The 18,268-nt window shown below is 47.1% G+C and overlaps 1 protein-coding gene across 3 annotated transcripts in view; it reads right to left on the reverse strand.

Moving 5' to 3' along the window:
• The window catches only part of Capn9 (calpain 9), a 41,355-nt gene that overhangs the window by 11,741 nt on the left and 11,346 nt on the right, over positions 1-18,268 (reverse strand). For 2 of the 3 annotated variants that reach the window (XM_052166490.1, XM_052166488.1), the window contains 10 exons: positions 15,354-15,487; positions 13,689-13,857; positions 12,579-12,662; positions 10,148-10,233; positions 6,493-6,570; positions 6,099-6,259; positions 4,845-5,002; positions 4,496-4,704; positions 2,457-2,493; positions 584-664 (listed from right to left, as the gene is read on the reverse strand). In XM_052166490.1, coding sequence (XP_052022450.1) covers positions 584-664; positions 2,457-2,493; positions 4,496-4,704; positions 4,845-5,002; positions 6,099-6,259; positions 6,493-6,570; positions 10,148-10,233; positions 12,579-12,662; positions 13,689-13,857; positions 15,354-15,487 — 1,197 coding nt within the window. The remainder of the gene's footprint in view (positions 1-583; positions 665-2,456; positions 2,494-4,495; positions 4,705-4,844; positions 5,003-6,098; positions 6,260-6,492; positions 6,571-10,147; positions 10,234-12,578; positions 12,663-13,688; positions 13,858-15,353; positions 15,488-18,268) is intronic. The other variant, XM_052166489.1, reaches the window with a different exon arrangement.

Here is an 18,268-nt window from a genome sequence, read left to right on the forward strand (position 1 = left end):
TAATGGCTGATGCTAAGTGCGCTGTTCCCTGCGACTCCCTGTGGGGGGGTGGTTCTCACAGTGCCTCCCCGAGTAGCATTTTAACACAGTAGAGCATTTTACTGGCTGTGATTTGGGGCAGAGTCGGCAGTCACTGCCCCGTTTAAGGCTTTCTGATCTACAATAAGAATCTTTGGGTCAGTTCCGAGCTCATCAGAGTAACGCTAACTCTAACCTTAGTCCCACCCCTAACCTTAGTCCCACCCCTAACCTTAGTCCCACCCCTAACCTTAGTCCCACCCCTAACCTTAGTCCCACCCCTAACCTTAGTCCCACCCCTAACCTTAGTCCCACCCCTAACTTTAGTCCCACCCCTAATCTTAGTCCCACCCCTAACCTTAGTCCCGCTCAAAACAGAGGTGAATTGACACTTGTCCGCAAGCTGGTGCAGCAAGCAGGGACCAGAGCTAGCTTTACAACAAGCCCACCAGGGATTGGGGAGGCGCTGTTTTTCACGATCACTGTCCTCTGCTGGGAAGCCTGAGCAGGCCCTCAGCCAGGGCAGGGGTGGAGGTCGGAGGAGACCGAGGCCGCTGCATCCTACCTCACCAGCAATTCGACGGAACAGGGCCCGGAACTGCTGCTCCTCTTCCGTTTCCTCCTCCTGTGGAGTCGACTTTGGAAGCTGAAAGAGACAAACGAGGTTGTGTAAAAGGGCAGAGAAGGGTTCACAGAGAGAAATCTGACACATGCTTTCTCACATAAATAACAGAAAAGAAGAGCCCACACTGGACACCACGCTGTCCCTGAAGGATAAGTCAGCAGAGGCCTTCCCTAGCTCATGGGAGGCCCTGCCTGGTTCAATTCCCACACAACAGAAGAAAAGAAGGGGAAACGCCCCGCAGAGAACACGCTCGGGAGGGGCCTTCCCAGTTACGCGGACAGAGCTGGCCTGCCAGGCCCATTCGGCATCTCCTGATTTCTCAGAGCTAGATGAACAACTTGGTTTCATCTTGGGGACGTGAAGTTCAGCTTGAGTGACCACATGTCAGTTGGCCAGAGTGGGAACTGTCTCACATGACCTGGAGGAGCAGGCTAGGGGTACCGGGGCCTGATAGGCACCTCGGCACAGGACTGGCACGCTCCAGCCTCACTCCCTGATCCATTATCTCTCTTGATAGAGAATTGCCTCCAAGAGTCTGCCTCCAGCACCCACAGCAGGCAGAGGGCTCTGGGTACAACACAACAGTTCTGCTTTAGACTTTAGGCTTTAGTCTTTAGACTTTGGCCATTTATAAACTGCGGCCCTAGGGGGCAGCACAGAGCAACAGGCGCTTCCCAAGCAGGTTTCTGCTGCCCCACTTCCAACTTCATAACATATCTTTATCTATATAGATGGACTTTAAGCACATCCTAAAGATCTCACAGCCCCCACCCTGCAATGAGTCCTGTGATCCCCAAATCAATCTGCCTCATTTATTTTTCTTCTTCCTCTTTCCCTCCACCCCCTCCTTTTTCCTTCCTTCCTTTTTTTGTTTTTTGTTTGTTTGTTTGTTTTTCAAGACAGGGTTTCCTCTGTGTAGCCCTGGCTGTCCTGGAACTCTCTCTGTAGACCAGGCTGGCCTCGAACTCAGAAATTTGCCTGCCTCTGCCTCCCAAGTGCAGGGATTAAAGGCCTGAGCCACTAGTGACCGGCATCCAAGTAGGTCTTAAGTTCACCCAGTAGCCAAGACTGGCCTAGCTGATCCTCACACCCCTACCTCCAACATACTGGAATTACAAATGTGTTCCACCTTGGTTATCTTCTTAAATAAAGTACATTTGAAGATATTTCACTGCTTTCACAATTAGCAAGGGTCTCTTGGGGGGAGGGAAAAGAAAGATGACACCCAACAGAACTTTATTCCAAGCACCCACCTGGCCACCGCCCGTGGCTTGTGTGGGCTGAGAAACAGCAGCTATGGGGTCCAGGTTAGAATCAGCCAGTGTGCCAGGCGTGGTGGCGCACGCCTGTAATCCCAGCACTCTAGGGAGGCAGAGGCAGGCAGATTTCTGAGTTTGAGGCCAGCCTGGTCTACAGAGTGAGTTCCAGGACATCCGGGGCTATACAGAGAAACCCTGTCTCAAAAAAACCAAATCCAAAACACAACAACAAACAAAACAAAACAAAAACCCAGAATCGGCCAGTGTGCTTACCCAGCTACAAGCAGTCATCTCCTGAATTTAATCTTCCCCTTTTTGTTTTTTTCGAGCATGGATGGTTTCTCTCTATAACTCTAGCTGTCTTGGCACTTACTCTGTAGACCAGGCTAGCCTTGAATTTATAGAGATCCATCTGCCTCTGCCTCCCAAGTGTTGGGATTAAAGGTATGAGACACTACTCTCTAACCCTGAATTCAATTTTGAATTGGTTTGAAGAAGAGTTCTAGGAACCTTCAGCTGAACCGCATCCTTTATAATGACAGCAGAGGACTCACCTCAGGAAGGTCAATGTCTATGTTCTCGTCCAGGTCCCTGCGATGGCAGAAAACACACAGTCTCAGTTGTAGATGTGCACCTCGCTGGACTAGAGCTACAGAAAGGGTCTTTCTTGCCTGTCAGAACCTGTTCAGTGTCATTCATTCATCCCGTTGTGTCTTTCTCTCTCTCTCTGCTTCTTGGCTACACACGCACTGTGATCAGACCCTTCAAGCTTCTGCTGCCTTGATTCTCCCACCAACATGGCATATGCCAGAGTTATTCGCTAAAAATAAAACTTCAAATTTCTCTAGCCAGGGCATTGTATCACAGCAACAGGGAAAGTAACCAAGACACCATCCTCTTCCTCATCCTTCCCTGAACACACATGACATTATCCCTCTAGAAATGCTGGTGGTTAGGGGCCTGCTGAGAGCCACACGGACCGACACAGCTTGGTACGTCCCCTCTGAAGTGAACACAGTGCTGACTTGGGCCCTGCTTCATAGCAGGACCGTCAGGGCTCAGCTTCAGTCCTCTATGGCACAGAGAGCAAGAGGCCCAGGGTTGATTGTTGCAAGATATTTGACTACACTGCGAACCCCAAGACTGTGTTATTTATCAGGAAAAATCTGGTTTTAGTTGTGGGATGGCTCAGCCCTAGTGTACACCTTTAATGCAAGAGCTTTCTGATTTTTGTAAACAGGATTAAATAAAGTTAACCATAGGGCAAGAGGTGAAGCAAGTAACCAGTTGACAGGGAGAGACATAGAAAAAGAAAGCACGAGAGTAAGAGGAAGTCAGGAGGACGAACGGAGAGAAGCACAGGAGGTAGAAGGGGGGACATTCGGTTTGAAGGGTTTTTGAGACAGCATGGGGGAGAGCCTTGCTTTTCCTTGTGGGACATCAGCTAAGGAGGAAGGTCAGCTGGATGCTTTCTCTGCCTGTCTGAGCCAGCATCGGCCTCCCAAGTCTTTATTGGCAAAATCAAACATTTAAGATTTTGTTGAGAACAACAGTGGTGTCACCTGACTCTGTTTTGTACTGACCACTCACAGGATGTGGTCATCCTGGAATTATCTAGGTGTTCTGTGAGAATGGAATCTGAGTCAATCGTGCTCGACTTGTGTCAGCATCCAGGAGAAGGCAGAAGAAATGTGAAGACTTCATTGCTTCTGTCAGTGGTGCCTACACTGAGACCCCAAGTACGCTTCACAACAGGGGTCCCCTCATTACCCACCACCAGTCCCGTTCTGCCTCACTGCATGGAAGGTAAAGGAAGAGTGGGCGGCCTCTTGGCAGATCGGGGCAGGGTCTCTTCTTGGGCAGAATCTGGAATTCTCCAGCTCAGTGGTTCTCAACCTTCCAAATGCTGCAACCTCTTAATGCAGTTCCTCATGTTGCGGTGACCCCCAACCCCTATAACTTTGTAACTATAATTTTGCTACTGTTATGATCTACATTTTTTGAAGATCTTATGTGACCCCTGCAAAAGAAACATTCAAGCCCTGCAGGAGTCATGACCCACAGGTTGAGATCCCCTACTCTGACTGTTTTTTTTTTTCTCCTAGATTAAAAAGTGAGTCCTTATATTGTGAACCATTTCTCCTGTGCCATATCCAAGGTCATTGACAGCAGTGGAAAATGTTAGCAACATTTTAAAAGTTTAGGTCATTTTAAAAGATCTTATTTAACACTCCACAGCGTGAGGTGGCAGTGTAAAATAGTTCACACTCATCAGGGAGCTGAATGATGGTGTGACTCAGGAAACTTCTAATCGTCACCGCATCATTGCGTGAGTAAACATGGCCAGCATCCCTATATGAGCCCCTGACTCTAAAAGCTTCTTAAGAGTAATGTCTGAGAAATGAAGGCCTTCCCCCCGAGAGGTCCAGCGAGCACGACTCCAGGAGCTCGGGGATGCAAGTCTCTCTCCCATATCACTTCCCGAGCAGGTGATGGGAGGACAGGGTGGGGTTCTAGTCTGCTAGACTCCCCAGTGGCCTTACTGGGGCACAGTGCACACTGAAGAAAAGGGGCTCTGCACCCCACACCTCACCGAGTAACAGCTCTCTTCTCAGAGAAGATTCTCAGGCAGAAGTCAGCCTCCTGGTGCGGCTCAAAGGTGCTGGGGATGAGGATATAGTCCCCCGGGGGCAGCTGGAAGCGGCCTGACACTTCTCTCAAGTTGATGAATGTCTTGCTTCGGGCCAGGGAGGCATGGTACCTGAAAAAGTCCTTGCTCAGGTGTCCGTCCTTGTCCGGGCACTGCAAGGGAAAGCAGGGTCATCAGGAGACACAACTCTTCATGCTCAGCTGGACAATTGACTGTTGATCGAGACACAGGGCCCAGAAGCCACAGGGAACTCAAAGCCAATACAAGGATGCCGAGACAGCAGGTCTCCCACCTGGTAAATGGCATAGCCAATGGTCAGCATGTTGGCGCCAAACCTCTTGAGCTTCCTGCGGTCTTTCTGCATCAAGGCTGCTAGGAAAGTGCAGCCCTCCTGGCCCTCGTCTGTCTCCGTCAGGGACAGCTTTATCTGCGGGTTGGTCCAGAAGGTGTCTGCCATTTGAGAGGGGGCGGATTACTATCACTTCCTTAAAAAAGACTAAATCAGAGCTCAGATGGCAAGGCGCTTGCTGTGCTGGCACCTGAGTTTGATCCCTCAGAATCTGCCTCCAAAGTCCACAGCAGAACAACAAACAAACAAACAAACAGCTCAGCAGGATGGCTCAGGAGAGAAAGGCATTTTCTGTCAAGACTGATGACCTGGGACCTATAAGGTAGAAGCAGAAAGCCAACTCCAGCAGCTGCCCCAACCTCCACTGGTGCATGGTCGAATGTGCCCATGCACACACACCTCCACTGGTGCATGGTCGAATGTGCCCGCGTGCGTGCGTACACACACACACACACACACACACACACACACACTGCAGGGAGACATGAGGTGTCGCATCATGCATTTAGTGCTGGGGAATGTGGAGTCAGGCAGCTCACTGGCCAGACTAGCCTCCTTGGCAGGCTCCAGGCCAGTGAGAGACCCTGTCTCAAAACCAAGGTCGGAGACATTGAGGAACAGTGGCCGAGGTTTTCTTTTGTGGCTACACTTGTATGAACACAGGGGGGGAAAAGGCAAAATCAAAATAAAATGTATGAGCACATCTACCTAACACCAACACAAAGAAAAGTTACCAGATCCGAACTTCTCAGGACGCACACACTGTCCCTGGCACCTTGGATCGCTTCTAATCCCGAAAAGCTGGTCCTTCCCCTCCCTTTTCCCATCAGTCCTCTCTACTTCCTTCATCCTCAACAAGCCTCCAAGCTCCTGCCTCGCACTCCCTCCAGCTTTTCGCTCAACACCAGAGCAGCCTTCAAAGTCTCTGGTGCCTGCCTCACCTCTCTGAGGTGCTGCTGGACAGCAGACCCTCTTTCCCACTCATCTGGCGTGATTTGTCATTCGCCTTATGTATGCCACCTGAACCTCACGACAGAGCCGTTCCTGAGCGTCTCCCACTGGCTTCCTGCCTGGGACTCAGCTGTTGACTCCTTGCTTATCCCGACTCTGAGGTCCAACTCCACACACACTGCCCCTTCCATGTCCCCAGTCAGACTGGACATGGGAACAGGAGAGAGAAGGAGAGGGGCCACCTACCCAGGAAGTTGCGGCAGCCACCCGCGGTGGAGCCGTGGACCCAGCTTCCTTGGTGGGTCGTCACCTCCCACCTGTGGAGGGCGTGGTCCTCCAGGGCATCGGGCGTGAGGTTGCAGATCTCCACTTTGTCAAAATGGGTCTTGAAGTCCTCGAATGCCATCCTGGGACAGAGGGGAGGATGGGTGTGCTGCAGTGTCATGGTGATGGCACTAATCGATCATGTAAACCCCTTCTTGGGGAGGAGGAGACCCAGGGTTCCCTCCCAGGAGGAGGGAGACAGGGAGAAAGAGAAAGAAGGAGGAGGGAGGGGGATGAGGAAGGAAAGGGGGAAAGGGATGGTGGGTGTTGCCCCATGCACCCCAATTTCAAACAAAAACGGAAAGGATAACACTACCAGAACTCCCCGTCGTCAAGGGCGGTGTGACCCAGGCGCTTCTGCTCCTCCGGGTTCACAGAGCGCCACTCAGGAGAGCTGAGAGAACAGAGCCACAGTTCAGCCTGGGGACTCCACCTCCCCAGAACCAGCCCAACTAGATACACATAGTGTGGGGCTCATACCCTCTTTGGCAAGGTTCCCAGGCCCAAGGACACGAGGCCAACTCACCATTGGCTCCAGCAAGACGGTGGCTAGGAAGTGTACTTCCAAGTGCTCTTGGTAAGCAGACCCTTCATAGGCCATTATGGGACAGTTACAAGGAACTGAACACAGTAGCTCAGCTGGATGTCACGGTTCATGTATGTCCCTAACTCACAGCCTGCCTGTGGCCTGGAGCAGGCCAAGGTCCTTATGAGTTTTAAATTGACACTTAAGTAGTGCTTCTAATGTTTGTGGTAGCCGTTTGAGACACTGAGTGCCCTGTTTATGTGGCCAGAAGCTCAGAAAGGGTCTGCCACAGGTGAGTCCGAACTCAGGTCCCAACCTGAAGGTTCAGGTAGGCTTAGAACTCTCAGGAAGAGTTATCAAGGAGAAATGCTGACACCCTTGCGGACTCAATCTTGGCATTCCAGTCTCAGTGCTGTGTGTTGTGATCTCCTCTCTGCCTTCTGACCCAGCAGTCTTCCAGGTAGGTTCTAGGAGCCCTAGAGGATGCTAAATCCATGAGGGCAAATCCTATTCACATTTTCTTACATATTCACAGATAGTGAGCTTTGGTTTATAGATACACAGAGAGAGTTTAGCAGTGATGCCTATTAAAGTGGGACATTTAACAACAGTGTGACAAAAGTTATAAGAATGTGATATCTATTATCTATCTATTTACTCTCCAACTATTACCTATCATCCATATCATCCATCTATATCATTTTATTATATATATATATATATACATATATATATATCCATTCATCCACCCACCCATCCATCTACTCACGCATCCATCAAGTACCTGTCCATTAATCCAGCATCCATCTACCCATCCATTAATCCAGCATCCATCTACCCATCCATTAATCCAGCATCCATCTACCCATCCCTCATCTACACACCCATCCTTCAATTATCATCTATCTGTTCACCCATTCTGTTCATCCCTTGATTCATCCACTTATCCACCTGTTGCCTATCTACCCCATTCATCAGCCTATCATTTTCCATCTATCAATCCATCCATTATCTAGCTATGCATTCACAAGCTCACCATTCATTCATCATCTAAACACTCATTTCAATTCATCATCCTCAACGTATCCATTGTCTAGGCATCTATACATGAATGTATCCACCCATCCTTTTATTATCCATCATCTATGCATCCATCTTTCCATCATCTGTGTATTTACCCATCTGTTATCCATCCACTGTCTATCAATTTAGCCATCACCCATTCATCCATCACCCATCCATGGATTCATTTGACATATATTGATCCCTTTATTATCTACCATTTATCTATGTATGTATGTGTGTGTATATGTATTTATCTATCTATGAATCTGTGTATGTATCTATATATGTCTATATTTATGTATCTATGTATGTATCTGTGTACATATCTATGTGTTTATCTATGTATCTATGTATATATCTATGTATGTATCTATTTATATATGTATCTATCTATGTGTACATATGTATGTAGCTGTGAATGTATCTATGTATGCACATATGTATGTACCTATCATTTATCAATCTACATCTATCATCTGTTGCTCTAATCATCCTGCAGATCTTAGAAAATCCAACATACAATGTTTTTCTTTCCTAAGTAAGCTGGACACTTTTGTTTCACCCAAGGGGTGCATTTCCTGGTTTCTCTGACCTGGTTTCTCTGCCAGTGTCACTCTTCCTACACTTGGGGTTGTCATTTAGTGTAATAAGGTTACTTGAACATACACACACTGCAATAGTCCATAATGCAGTGGTATATACAGTGTAGAATTCACCACACCACAAAGAATGATGCGACAGTTAATATTTATTTCTAGAAATTTCCACATGATGCTATATTTTCAGGCCTCAGTTGACCATATTCAACAGGAACTATGGATGGTGAAATTTCAGGCTAAGGGGGTTGCCGTCATTTAAATCATCTCACTTGTGTTGTGGCGTTGTGGTGTTGTGAGGGTGTGGCAGGTCTGCTTTGGGCTCACCCGGGCAGTGCTCATGGAATCCAGGGAGGACCAGCAGGACAGAAGAGGGAATTGAGGGCTCGGTTGGCTCAGTGAGCCATTTCATTCTAGGTAGGTCACACCTGGTGATTGGATGGAGCGGCTAAGTCATGTCTTTGATGGGTAGCACTGGACACCAGTTCTGGCCTCGATGTCAGTCTTTTTACTTCAGGTTTTCTCTCCCTTAGTTCCTCCCATTTCCACTGGCAGAGGGAAGCCAACCTTGCCCTGCCCTTACTGCCCTGGTCAGAGTCCTTCCCAACCATTCCCCTTGAGATCTGAGCAGAGCAGTGCAAGCCAGCAGGACAAGAATGTTGCAGGCCTGTGGAGAGGCCACAGCCTCTCAATTTCCAGTCGCCTGGATCACTGTCCAAGGGACAGGTGGACACAGCCTGGGAATCTGGCCTTTCCATATTCCCATAGCCTAGTGAAAGGCCAACTTCCTGGTCTAACTCTTTCTCTGCTGGACTGTGGGCTTTAGCCAGTGATCAATGGCCAACAGAGAATGGAAGAGTGACCTGTTAGGCAGTGTTTCGGGGATTCCCAACCTCAAAATACACATTCACACCCTGTGCTGGCTGGTTTTGTGTGTGAACTTGACATAGGCTGGAGTTATTACAGAGAAAGGAGCTTCAATCTGGGAAGTTCCTCCATGAGATCCAGTTGTCGGGCATTTTCTCAATTAGGAATCGATCAAGGTGGGTGGTGCCATCCCTGGGCTGGTAGTCCTGGGTTCTATAAGAGAGCAAGCTGAGCAAGCCAGGGGAAGCAAGCCAGTAAGGAACATCCCTCCATGGCCTCTGCATCAGCTCCTGCTTCCTGACCTGCTTGAGTTCCAGTCCTGACTTCCTTTTGTGATGAACAGCAATGCAGAAGTGTAAGTTGAATAAACCCTTTCCTCCCCAACTTGCTTCTTGGTCATAATGTTTGTGCAGGAATAGAAACCCTGACTAAGACACACTCTTATATATATATATACACACACACATACACATACGTGTATGCATATGTACATACACACATACCAACACATATAAATACATCTGCACACAGGGGCACACACACATGCATGCGCACAGGGGCACACACATGCATGCATACACATATGCACACACCCATACCCACACATGCACATGCACACATGCCCCCCACACACTTGCACACACAGTTGATTATAACTGGAGTCATATTCCTTCTTGTTACTCCAGTGGCAATAACACATTATCAGCAATGTGATCACATGACAGGGAAAGAGCCATCCTGAGAATTGTTTATCCAGGATCGAGTTTGGCATAGATGTCTAAATAGGGACTGAAAGGGACAAGTAGGACACAGAAGTAGCACAGGGAGTTCTGGGACAGGACAGTCCCTCACAGGTCAGCCTGACTATGCACACCTGGCAGCTGACCACAGAGCAGGAACAGCACAGAGCCACTGACCTGTCGCTCCACGGCCCATTCCACTCCACCTGGCCCCAAGGGTTACGGACTCTGATTAGCTTGATTCTTTGGCCATGGACGTTTACCTCAAAGGAAAAAGCATCAAATAAACATGGTATGAGGAGCATGAGGCCTTTAGCCATCCATGAGACCCGGAGGCCCATCTCTATGTACAGCTGTCGTTATCCAAGCTCTTGAGGAAACCGCCGTGAAGTTGTGCCATGCACACCCATGTCCTCCTTCATGCCCACTTCTTGCTTTTCTGAGACAGGGCTCATTATATACGATATAAACCTTTGCCAGCACTGGTCAAGAGAAGATTGATGTTGGTGTGGGTAAGCCTGAGCCAGTAGAAGACAAGTCAGGCATTCCTGAGTGCCACACCAACTCTGGTGGAGTCTATGTGACATGGCGAAAGTTGTGCTTTCAGACCTGAGGTGTGTTCCTCGGAACTTAGCCTCCTGGAGGTCCCTGGCATCCTGCTTCTGCAAGCTGTTCCAGTGAATTGATCAAATTCTGTGGATTTGGGTTCTGTGCCTTGTCTTTCTTGATTTTTATGATAGTAGTTAACATAATGCATGCAACCTGGAAAGATCTTGATAGATCAAGGGCCCAAGGGATGTTCCAGAAAACATTCCTGATAGCGTGATCACTCCAGGGCCTACAAAGACTGATGCCAATGAACCTGATGACCAGCACCAGGTAATACCAGACTTGGGTCAAAGAAGATTTATGATCTGTTCAACACAAGATCCCCCATTTTTCCAAGCTTTATCTAGAGTTAAGTAGAAGGAAAGAGAGATATTTGTAGATGTGATAAATTAGTTATAATAGGAAGAGTTGTTTGTGGATATAGTGGATAGTGAAATCCAGATATAGTGGATAGTGAAAGGATAAAAGTTCAACAGCTGGTAGGGAAAGACCAGGATGGTGTCTATTAAGGAGAGTAGTCTGGAAATCAAATAATTATAATATATTGTAGGAAGCATTATTTAGAGGGTGTTGGTGGGCTTCTTTAGTAAATAGGGAAATCCCACAAAGGCTCAGTATAACAATTCCAAATTGGCCTGACTGGCCATAAAATATTAATAAAATTTACTGGCTATAGCAAATTTGCTCAGACTATAGCTTGGTAGAATTCTAAGAATAGGTGACCTCAAGTCTGGGTTGATTAACCACTGTCTGGGTACCAAAAGGTTCCCCCAAAATATTTCCTGCTCTGTGCTTTTTAGTTTCAAGTTAAGTTGTAATATGCAACTCTCCATCTGATCATCACCTGATGTAACATGGCATGAAATCAAAAAAATAGTTCCTAAAATCATGTGTATATATCTGAGATGTTTACAGAAGTAAAATTGCAGCAGATTCAAACCACTTTTTGGTATGTTGTGTCTGTCTGTCACTCAGCCGACTCCTTACCTACCTGAGTACCGGGACCCTGCTTCTCCCATGGGAGGAGACCCGACTGGGTCTGTCCGTGGCACCTGAGGACTGGGTAGGGAAGGGAGGCCCTGACAAAGGTTTCAGAGGTTACAAGGTGTCAACTAGCCAGAAATTTTAGCTCTCAGTCCACTGTCACATGCTGAGAGTTGAACTGTGACATGAGAGAATATGTCAGATGGGCTGAAGGTGTGGCTCAGTCAATCGGCTGCTTGCTTAGTATGCAAGAAGCCCCGAGTTTGATCCCCAGAACTGCATAAGCCAGGTGTGTTGGCACACATCCGCTGTTTCACTCTTTTATCACTTGGGATATCAGGGGATCAAAGTTCAAGGCCAGTCTAGACTATATAACAAGTTCAAGGCCAGCCTTGACTATATTATACAGTCAAGGCCAGCCTAGACTATGTAACAAGTTCAAGGCCAGCCTTGACTATATTATACAGTCAAGGCCAGCCTAGACTATGTAATAAGTTCAAAGCCAGCCTTGACTATATAACAAGTTTGAGGCCAGCCTAGGGTACATGAGATTCTATCTCCAAAACAAAACAAAACAAATCAAGTCTCAGAGGTTAGAAGTTCACAGCTCTGTCATCATACAAGCCAACTCTTGTATGAAATCTCACATGCAGAAATGAGCAAGCACCTCACATGGACATATTGCAGAAGCAAGTAGACCAGGGTGATGAGAAGTTGCTGGGCTGGCGATAGCTGGAGGATCTGGCTATATATATATAATTTTGTCTTGTAATGGCTGTGTTTCTCTGTAAAACCCTGGTGGTATATAACTGCTACAGAATTGAGAAACAATTAATTTATAAACACAAAATCTGAAATCCCCCTAAGGTGAGTTTGCTACATGCATGGGCCTCCTCTCTGGCTCCTTGTCACAGTCCACAGTGTTAGGTAGGATGTCTTCTGCTGCACAGTGTATCTAAAGACTAGGTTGTCCTGTTCCCCCACCTCTGTCCGCTGCAGTAGGCCCCGCCCCTACCTGGTTGAGCCCAGTCACGGTGTAGGCATGGCCCTTAATGAGACCAAAAGGTGTGCGGGCTTCAGATTCCGAGGCATTCAGGGTCTAGAACAGAGGAAGATCAGAGTCAGGTCCATCATCTGTGTCAGCCTGCCCCTGTGTCGGGCCCAGCTTCAGTCCCATGCCTACCTCAGCACGCCCCCAGTCCTCAGTTCCTCAAGGGCAGCCATGTGTGTAGGCCTTACAAGTTGGGTATGCAGGACTCTCTAATAGGTTCATCAATGACTCACAGCAAAGCTAATCTCTTTCCGGAGTGGACCCCCACAACTGCAGTGAGTCTACCTTTCTGACCCCCCAAACAGAAACCAACCACCCCAGGATGTTTAGTGAATGACACCCACAGTCGCACAGGGGAGTGGCCTATCCTGGTGACATGTGATTTGGTCATGAACATGAACATGCAGGAGAAGTGAACAATTCATTCCCAAAAACTAGATCTGTGTAGTTAATGCAAGAAGAAAGGGGAAACGAATAGATTTCAAAAACAGAGGAAGCTGGGCGGTGGTGACACACACCTTTAATCCTAGCACTTGGGAGGCAGAGGCAGGCAGATTTCTGAGTTAGAGGCCAGCCTGGTCTACAGAGTGTGTCCAGTGGGGTGAATCCTGCCCAGCAGCACTGGCGTTGAGGGTAGCCAGGGCCCTGGTTGGTGTGGTACTGGGGAAGCAGCCCAGGGCATGATGGGAGAGACAGACGGCTCTACCTCTATATGCCATGGGGTGTTCCACTTGTCAGCAGGTGTATTTGCCTATTGCAATCCAACAAGCACGAATAAGAACTTGTTTGTCTGAGACAGTCTCATGTATCCAGCCTGCCCTGTCACGCAATGGAAGATGATGCTGAGCTTAAGGCTCTCCTGCCGCTATCTCCTGAGTGCCAGGAGTAACAGGTATATTTTTACTAGCCTGGATTATACAGTGCTGGGGCTAGACCCTAGGACTGCCTGTGTGCTAGGTGAGTGTTCTAACAACTTTCGTTTTAATTAAAGGCGACCACCTCCCTGTCCCTCACGTCCCTTCTGGGTTGCTGTTTCTGCCCGTTGGTGTTTACGTGGGCCGGCCAGCCACTTACATCTATGGAGCAGCCCAGCAAAGAGCCACGCTTCAAGGCCTTCTCCAGAATCTCATAGAAGTCCTCTGGTGCCTCTCGGATTGGGAAGTTCTCAGCCACACCCCCAGTGAAGTCTTCCATGGCTTCAATGGCACTGCCCCCCTTCAGTGCCTCGTAACTCCCGTTAAGTCTGCAAAGATGGAAGTGTAGATTGGTTGAGGGAGTGGAGGGACAGGATGGGGTGCAGGATATGTTCAGTTCACAGAGCAGCAGCTACACTCACTGAGGAGAGGCAGTGAGGCAGCCCTGGCACTAGCAAGATGAGCAGCCGAGGCTGACACCTCGAGGGGATCGTAGTCTGAGCCAGTCTATTACCTGATGGGTAACATTGTTCTCCAACAGTCAGCAGCTGGCTTCCCTGCCTGCTGTCCATCACAGCGATTGCTTAGTCACTGTGTGGATCACTGTGTGGATCGCTGTGTGGATCACTGTGTGGATCACTGTGTGGATCACTGCGTGGATCGCTGTGTGGACACTGCGTGGATCACTGCGTGGATCACTGCGTGGATCACTGTGTGGATCACTGCGTGGATCACTGCGTGGATCACTGCGTGGATCACTGCGTGGATCACTGTGTGGATCACTGTGTGGATCACTGTGTGGATCACTGTGTGGATCACTGTGTGGATCATCAGGATGCCCTGCATGAACCCTATGAGATGTGCCCTTATCCACCAGAGTTCACGTGTTTCTAAGGTGACCAAGGCACCCGCTGTCTTCCCAACTCAATCAAGTTTCATTTTATACATTTGTGATGCCATTGGACCCTAGTATTACTAGCAGGCTGGAACTGGAGGTCTGAGGGAATAGGGACCATTTGACTAGGGATTAGAAATGAATGTGCTGTGGCTGGAGAGATGGCTCAGTGGTTGAGTGCTGACTGCTCTTCCCGAGGTCTTGAGTTCAATTCCCAGCAACCACATGGTGGCTCACAACTATTTGTAATGGGGATCCGATGCCCTCTCCTGGTGTGTCTGAAGACAGCTGCAGCATGCCCACAAAAATAAAATAAGTAAAAAAAATCTTAAAAGAAAAAAGAAATGCACTAACTCTTGTTATGTGAAGTTCCTGGACTGGTTCAACCACAGAGACAGGAAGTGGATGGTGCCAAGACGGGGCAGGAAGGAGAGGGATGGGATGTCGGTGTCTATTGGGGTCACATGACAGATAATGCCATTGAGCTATGCCCTCAAAATGTTACAATGGTGGATTTTATGTCATGAATGTTTCATAACATTTTTTAAAAGGAAGAAAATGAGCACACGGGGGCAGCTGATGTCTTTCTATTCACATGGCTTAAAGCCACGCACCTAAGCTGTGGCAAATCCTGGTTAAGACCTGAAGGACCATTGTGCCATGTGGGCACCGCCAGGGGCCCCCTTCCTCCTAGCATCTCTCCTGCCAGCATTGCCAAGGTCATATCAGTGTCTCCAGGAGACAGGAAACATGGCCACCATGTTTGAAGCTGGAAATGTCTAGGTCATCTCAGGAGAATGGCCCAGTGGTCCAAGTCCCTGACAGGCAGCAACCATTCTTCTCTACTGAGTGCATCCCACTTCTTTCCAGCAAACATCCTGTGAGGAGTCCAGGCTTCTAGGAGCAAGAGGAGGGGGGAGCCCCACTCACTTGGCATAGGCTTTCTCCAGAAGTGCACTCCAGAACTCATTGTGGTCAGCAGAGTGGAGGAAGACCAGACGGTCCCTGAAGGTGGGCAGGCGGTCATCGATCACAACGTCCAGCCACTCACTGTGCTGCCAGAACTAGTGGCCAGGGCAAGACACGGTGACAAGGGTGAGTCACATGGAGATGCGGGTCCAGCAGCAAATGCTTACTCCATGGTTCTTTTCCCAGAGTAAACTGCCCTTGCTCATCTGGTACCATGTCAGGGCTGCATGCATGTCACAACAAGGCCATCTGGGTGTCATAGTAGAGTAATCCAGGTGTCACAGCAAGGTCACCTGGGCTTTGTCCACTCGGCCATATACTAGGCCTTCACCCAGCATGAAAATCAATTCCAGGATTGTGTCACTATAGAGGTGGGTAAAGGAGAAGTCACAGCAGACACCCCTGTGCTCTGAGCTAATTCATTTCTCCACAGGACACCAGGTTAGGTGGGCAGATGTGGGAGGGTGGATATAGGCTCAGCTCTGTTCACACCCAGATTGGTCTCTATTCACACTTTCACCCTTCCAAAGCTTTGGTCTTTCACTAGCCCACATTTTCCAGCCCACAGAGGTGGAGCCCCAACACGCATGTGTTTGGATTTGGTTTTCCTGTGTGCCATGCTCATAGAAGTGAGGGGCATATGGGTAATGCACCTGAGAATCCTTTTGAGTGTTTGCATGTGTAAGCACATGTGTGTGTGTGTGGGTGTGAGCACCTATATGCATGCATGTAGTTATGAAGCTGAATGTGTATGTTCATGTGTGTGTATGAAGTATGTGTTCATGTGTATGTATGTGTATGTACATGTACATGTGAGTGTATACATTTAAACAAGCATCATGTGGGTATCCTAGTTAGCATCAGCTGTCAGCCTGACAAAGCTTGGCTGTCATTTAAGGGCATCTCCATAGAGGAACTGCTCAGATCGGGTTGCCCTGTGGCCATGTCTGAGGGGTGTCTTGACTGTGATGGATGTGGGAGAGTCTGTTCACTGTGGATGGCACCAGCTTCAGCAGCGAGTCCTGGGCTACATAAGAAAGCTAGTATGAACCGCTGAGCAAACGGTAAGCAGCGTTCCTCCGTGGTTCCTGCCCCGATTTCCTCTCAGTGACGAATTATGAATTGTTCATAAGGAATATGAGTTTCCTTATGAATTAAAGACTGCCTTATGAAACTGTCAGCCAAATAAACCTTTTCCTTCCCTAAGTTACTTTTCCATCCCACTGTTTTGTCACAGAGACTGAAACTAGAACAGTGGGTGAATTCATCTGTGAATGTGTGGATGTGGAACAGAATGTGTGTATGTGAATATGTGGGTGAGTACATATACATATATACACACACACACATATATATACTATACATATACTACACATACACATATATATTATACAGATATTACACATATACATATATATACTATACATACTATACACATATACATAGACACATACATATACTATATATACTATACATACATACATATACTATACATATACTATGCATACACATACTATATAATACACCTATATATACTATATATACACTACAATACACACATATACACACACATACTCATACTATACACATACACCTACATATACTATATATATACTACACATATACATATACTATACACATATACCTATATATACTATATATATTACACATATATGCATACTATGACATACACCTACATATACTATATATACTACACATATAAACATACTATACATACATAAACCTACATATACTATATATATACTACACATATACATATACTATACACATATACCTAAATATACATATACTATACATATTCTACATATACTATATACACACATACACTTAGTATACACATACACATACATGTACATATATTACACATGCACATACTATACACACATACCCATATACACATATACACACATACATATACTATACATATATTACACATACTGTATACATACATGCATACACATACTATATACACATACATATATTACATATACACATACTATATACACATGTATATACATACACATATACAAATACTATACATACATATCTACATATACTATACATGCATATATAATATATACATATACTATACACATACTACACATACATGTACACATATTATACATATACTATATGCATACTATACAAGCACACACTTTGTATACATATACACATGCACATGCTAGACACACACATATACATACTATACATACACATACTACACACATACATACACATATACTATACATATGCATACACATAGACATACATATGCATATATATGTGTGTGTATATATGTGACCTAGTACATTTATGTGTGTATGCTGTGTGTGAGCCCTTGGTGTGATAAAGTAAGAATGTGCATGGTGTACATGCACAGAAGCATGTGTGCATTTGCATAGGGATGAGAATACATGTGTGTTTATGAGTACAGGTATGTGTGCACACATGTGTGAATATATACACATATGAGCATGTGTTTGACATTGTGCTGATCTGTGTATTAGGTGTGTACTTATGTAGGTGGCGTGAGATAAGCAAAGGGAGCAAGAGCACAGCAGCACAAGTGTCACTGTGCCGCTCAGTCATACAAGCTCTTGGCTGTTTTTCTGTGGCTGTGTCTCTCAATGTTTTGTTTGATTGCTCCATCCTGCACTTCCTCAGTCAGGGAGCCATTCCACTTATGAGGAGAGTGCTGCCTCCCCAGGGGAGCAGCCATGGCTCCCTGAGGATACCATATGCTTTCCTCCCCTACCTCGTGCTGCCTCTGGAAGTCCTCCAGGATGATTTCCACAGCACCACGGCTCATACACTCTGCCACAAAGCTTTCAGGGTTATCAACAGCACAAAACTAT

Source organism: Apodemus sylvaticus, chromosome 21 (genome assembly GCF_947179515.1).
Source record: "Apodemus sylvaticus chromosome 21, mApoSyl1.1, whole genome shotgun sequence".
Lineage (NCBI taxonomy): Eukaryota > Metazoa > Chordata > Mammalia > Rodentia > Muridae > Apodemus > Apodemus sylvaticus.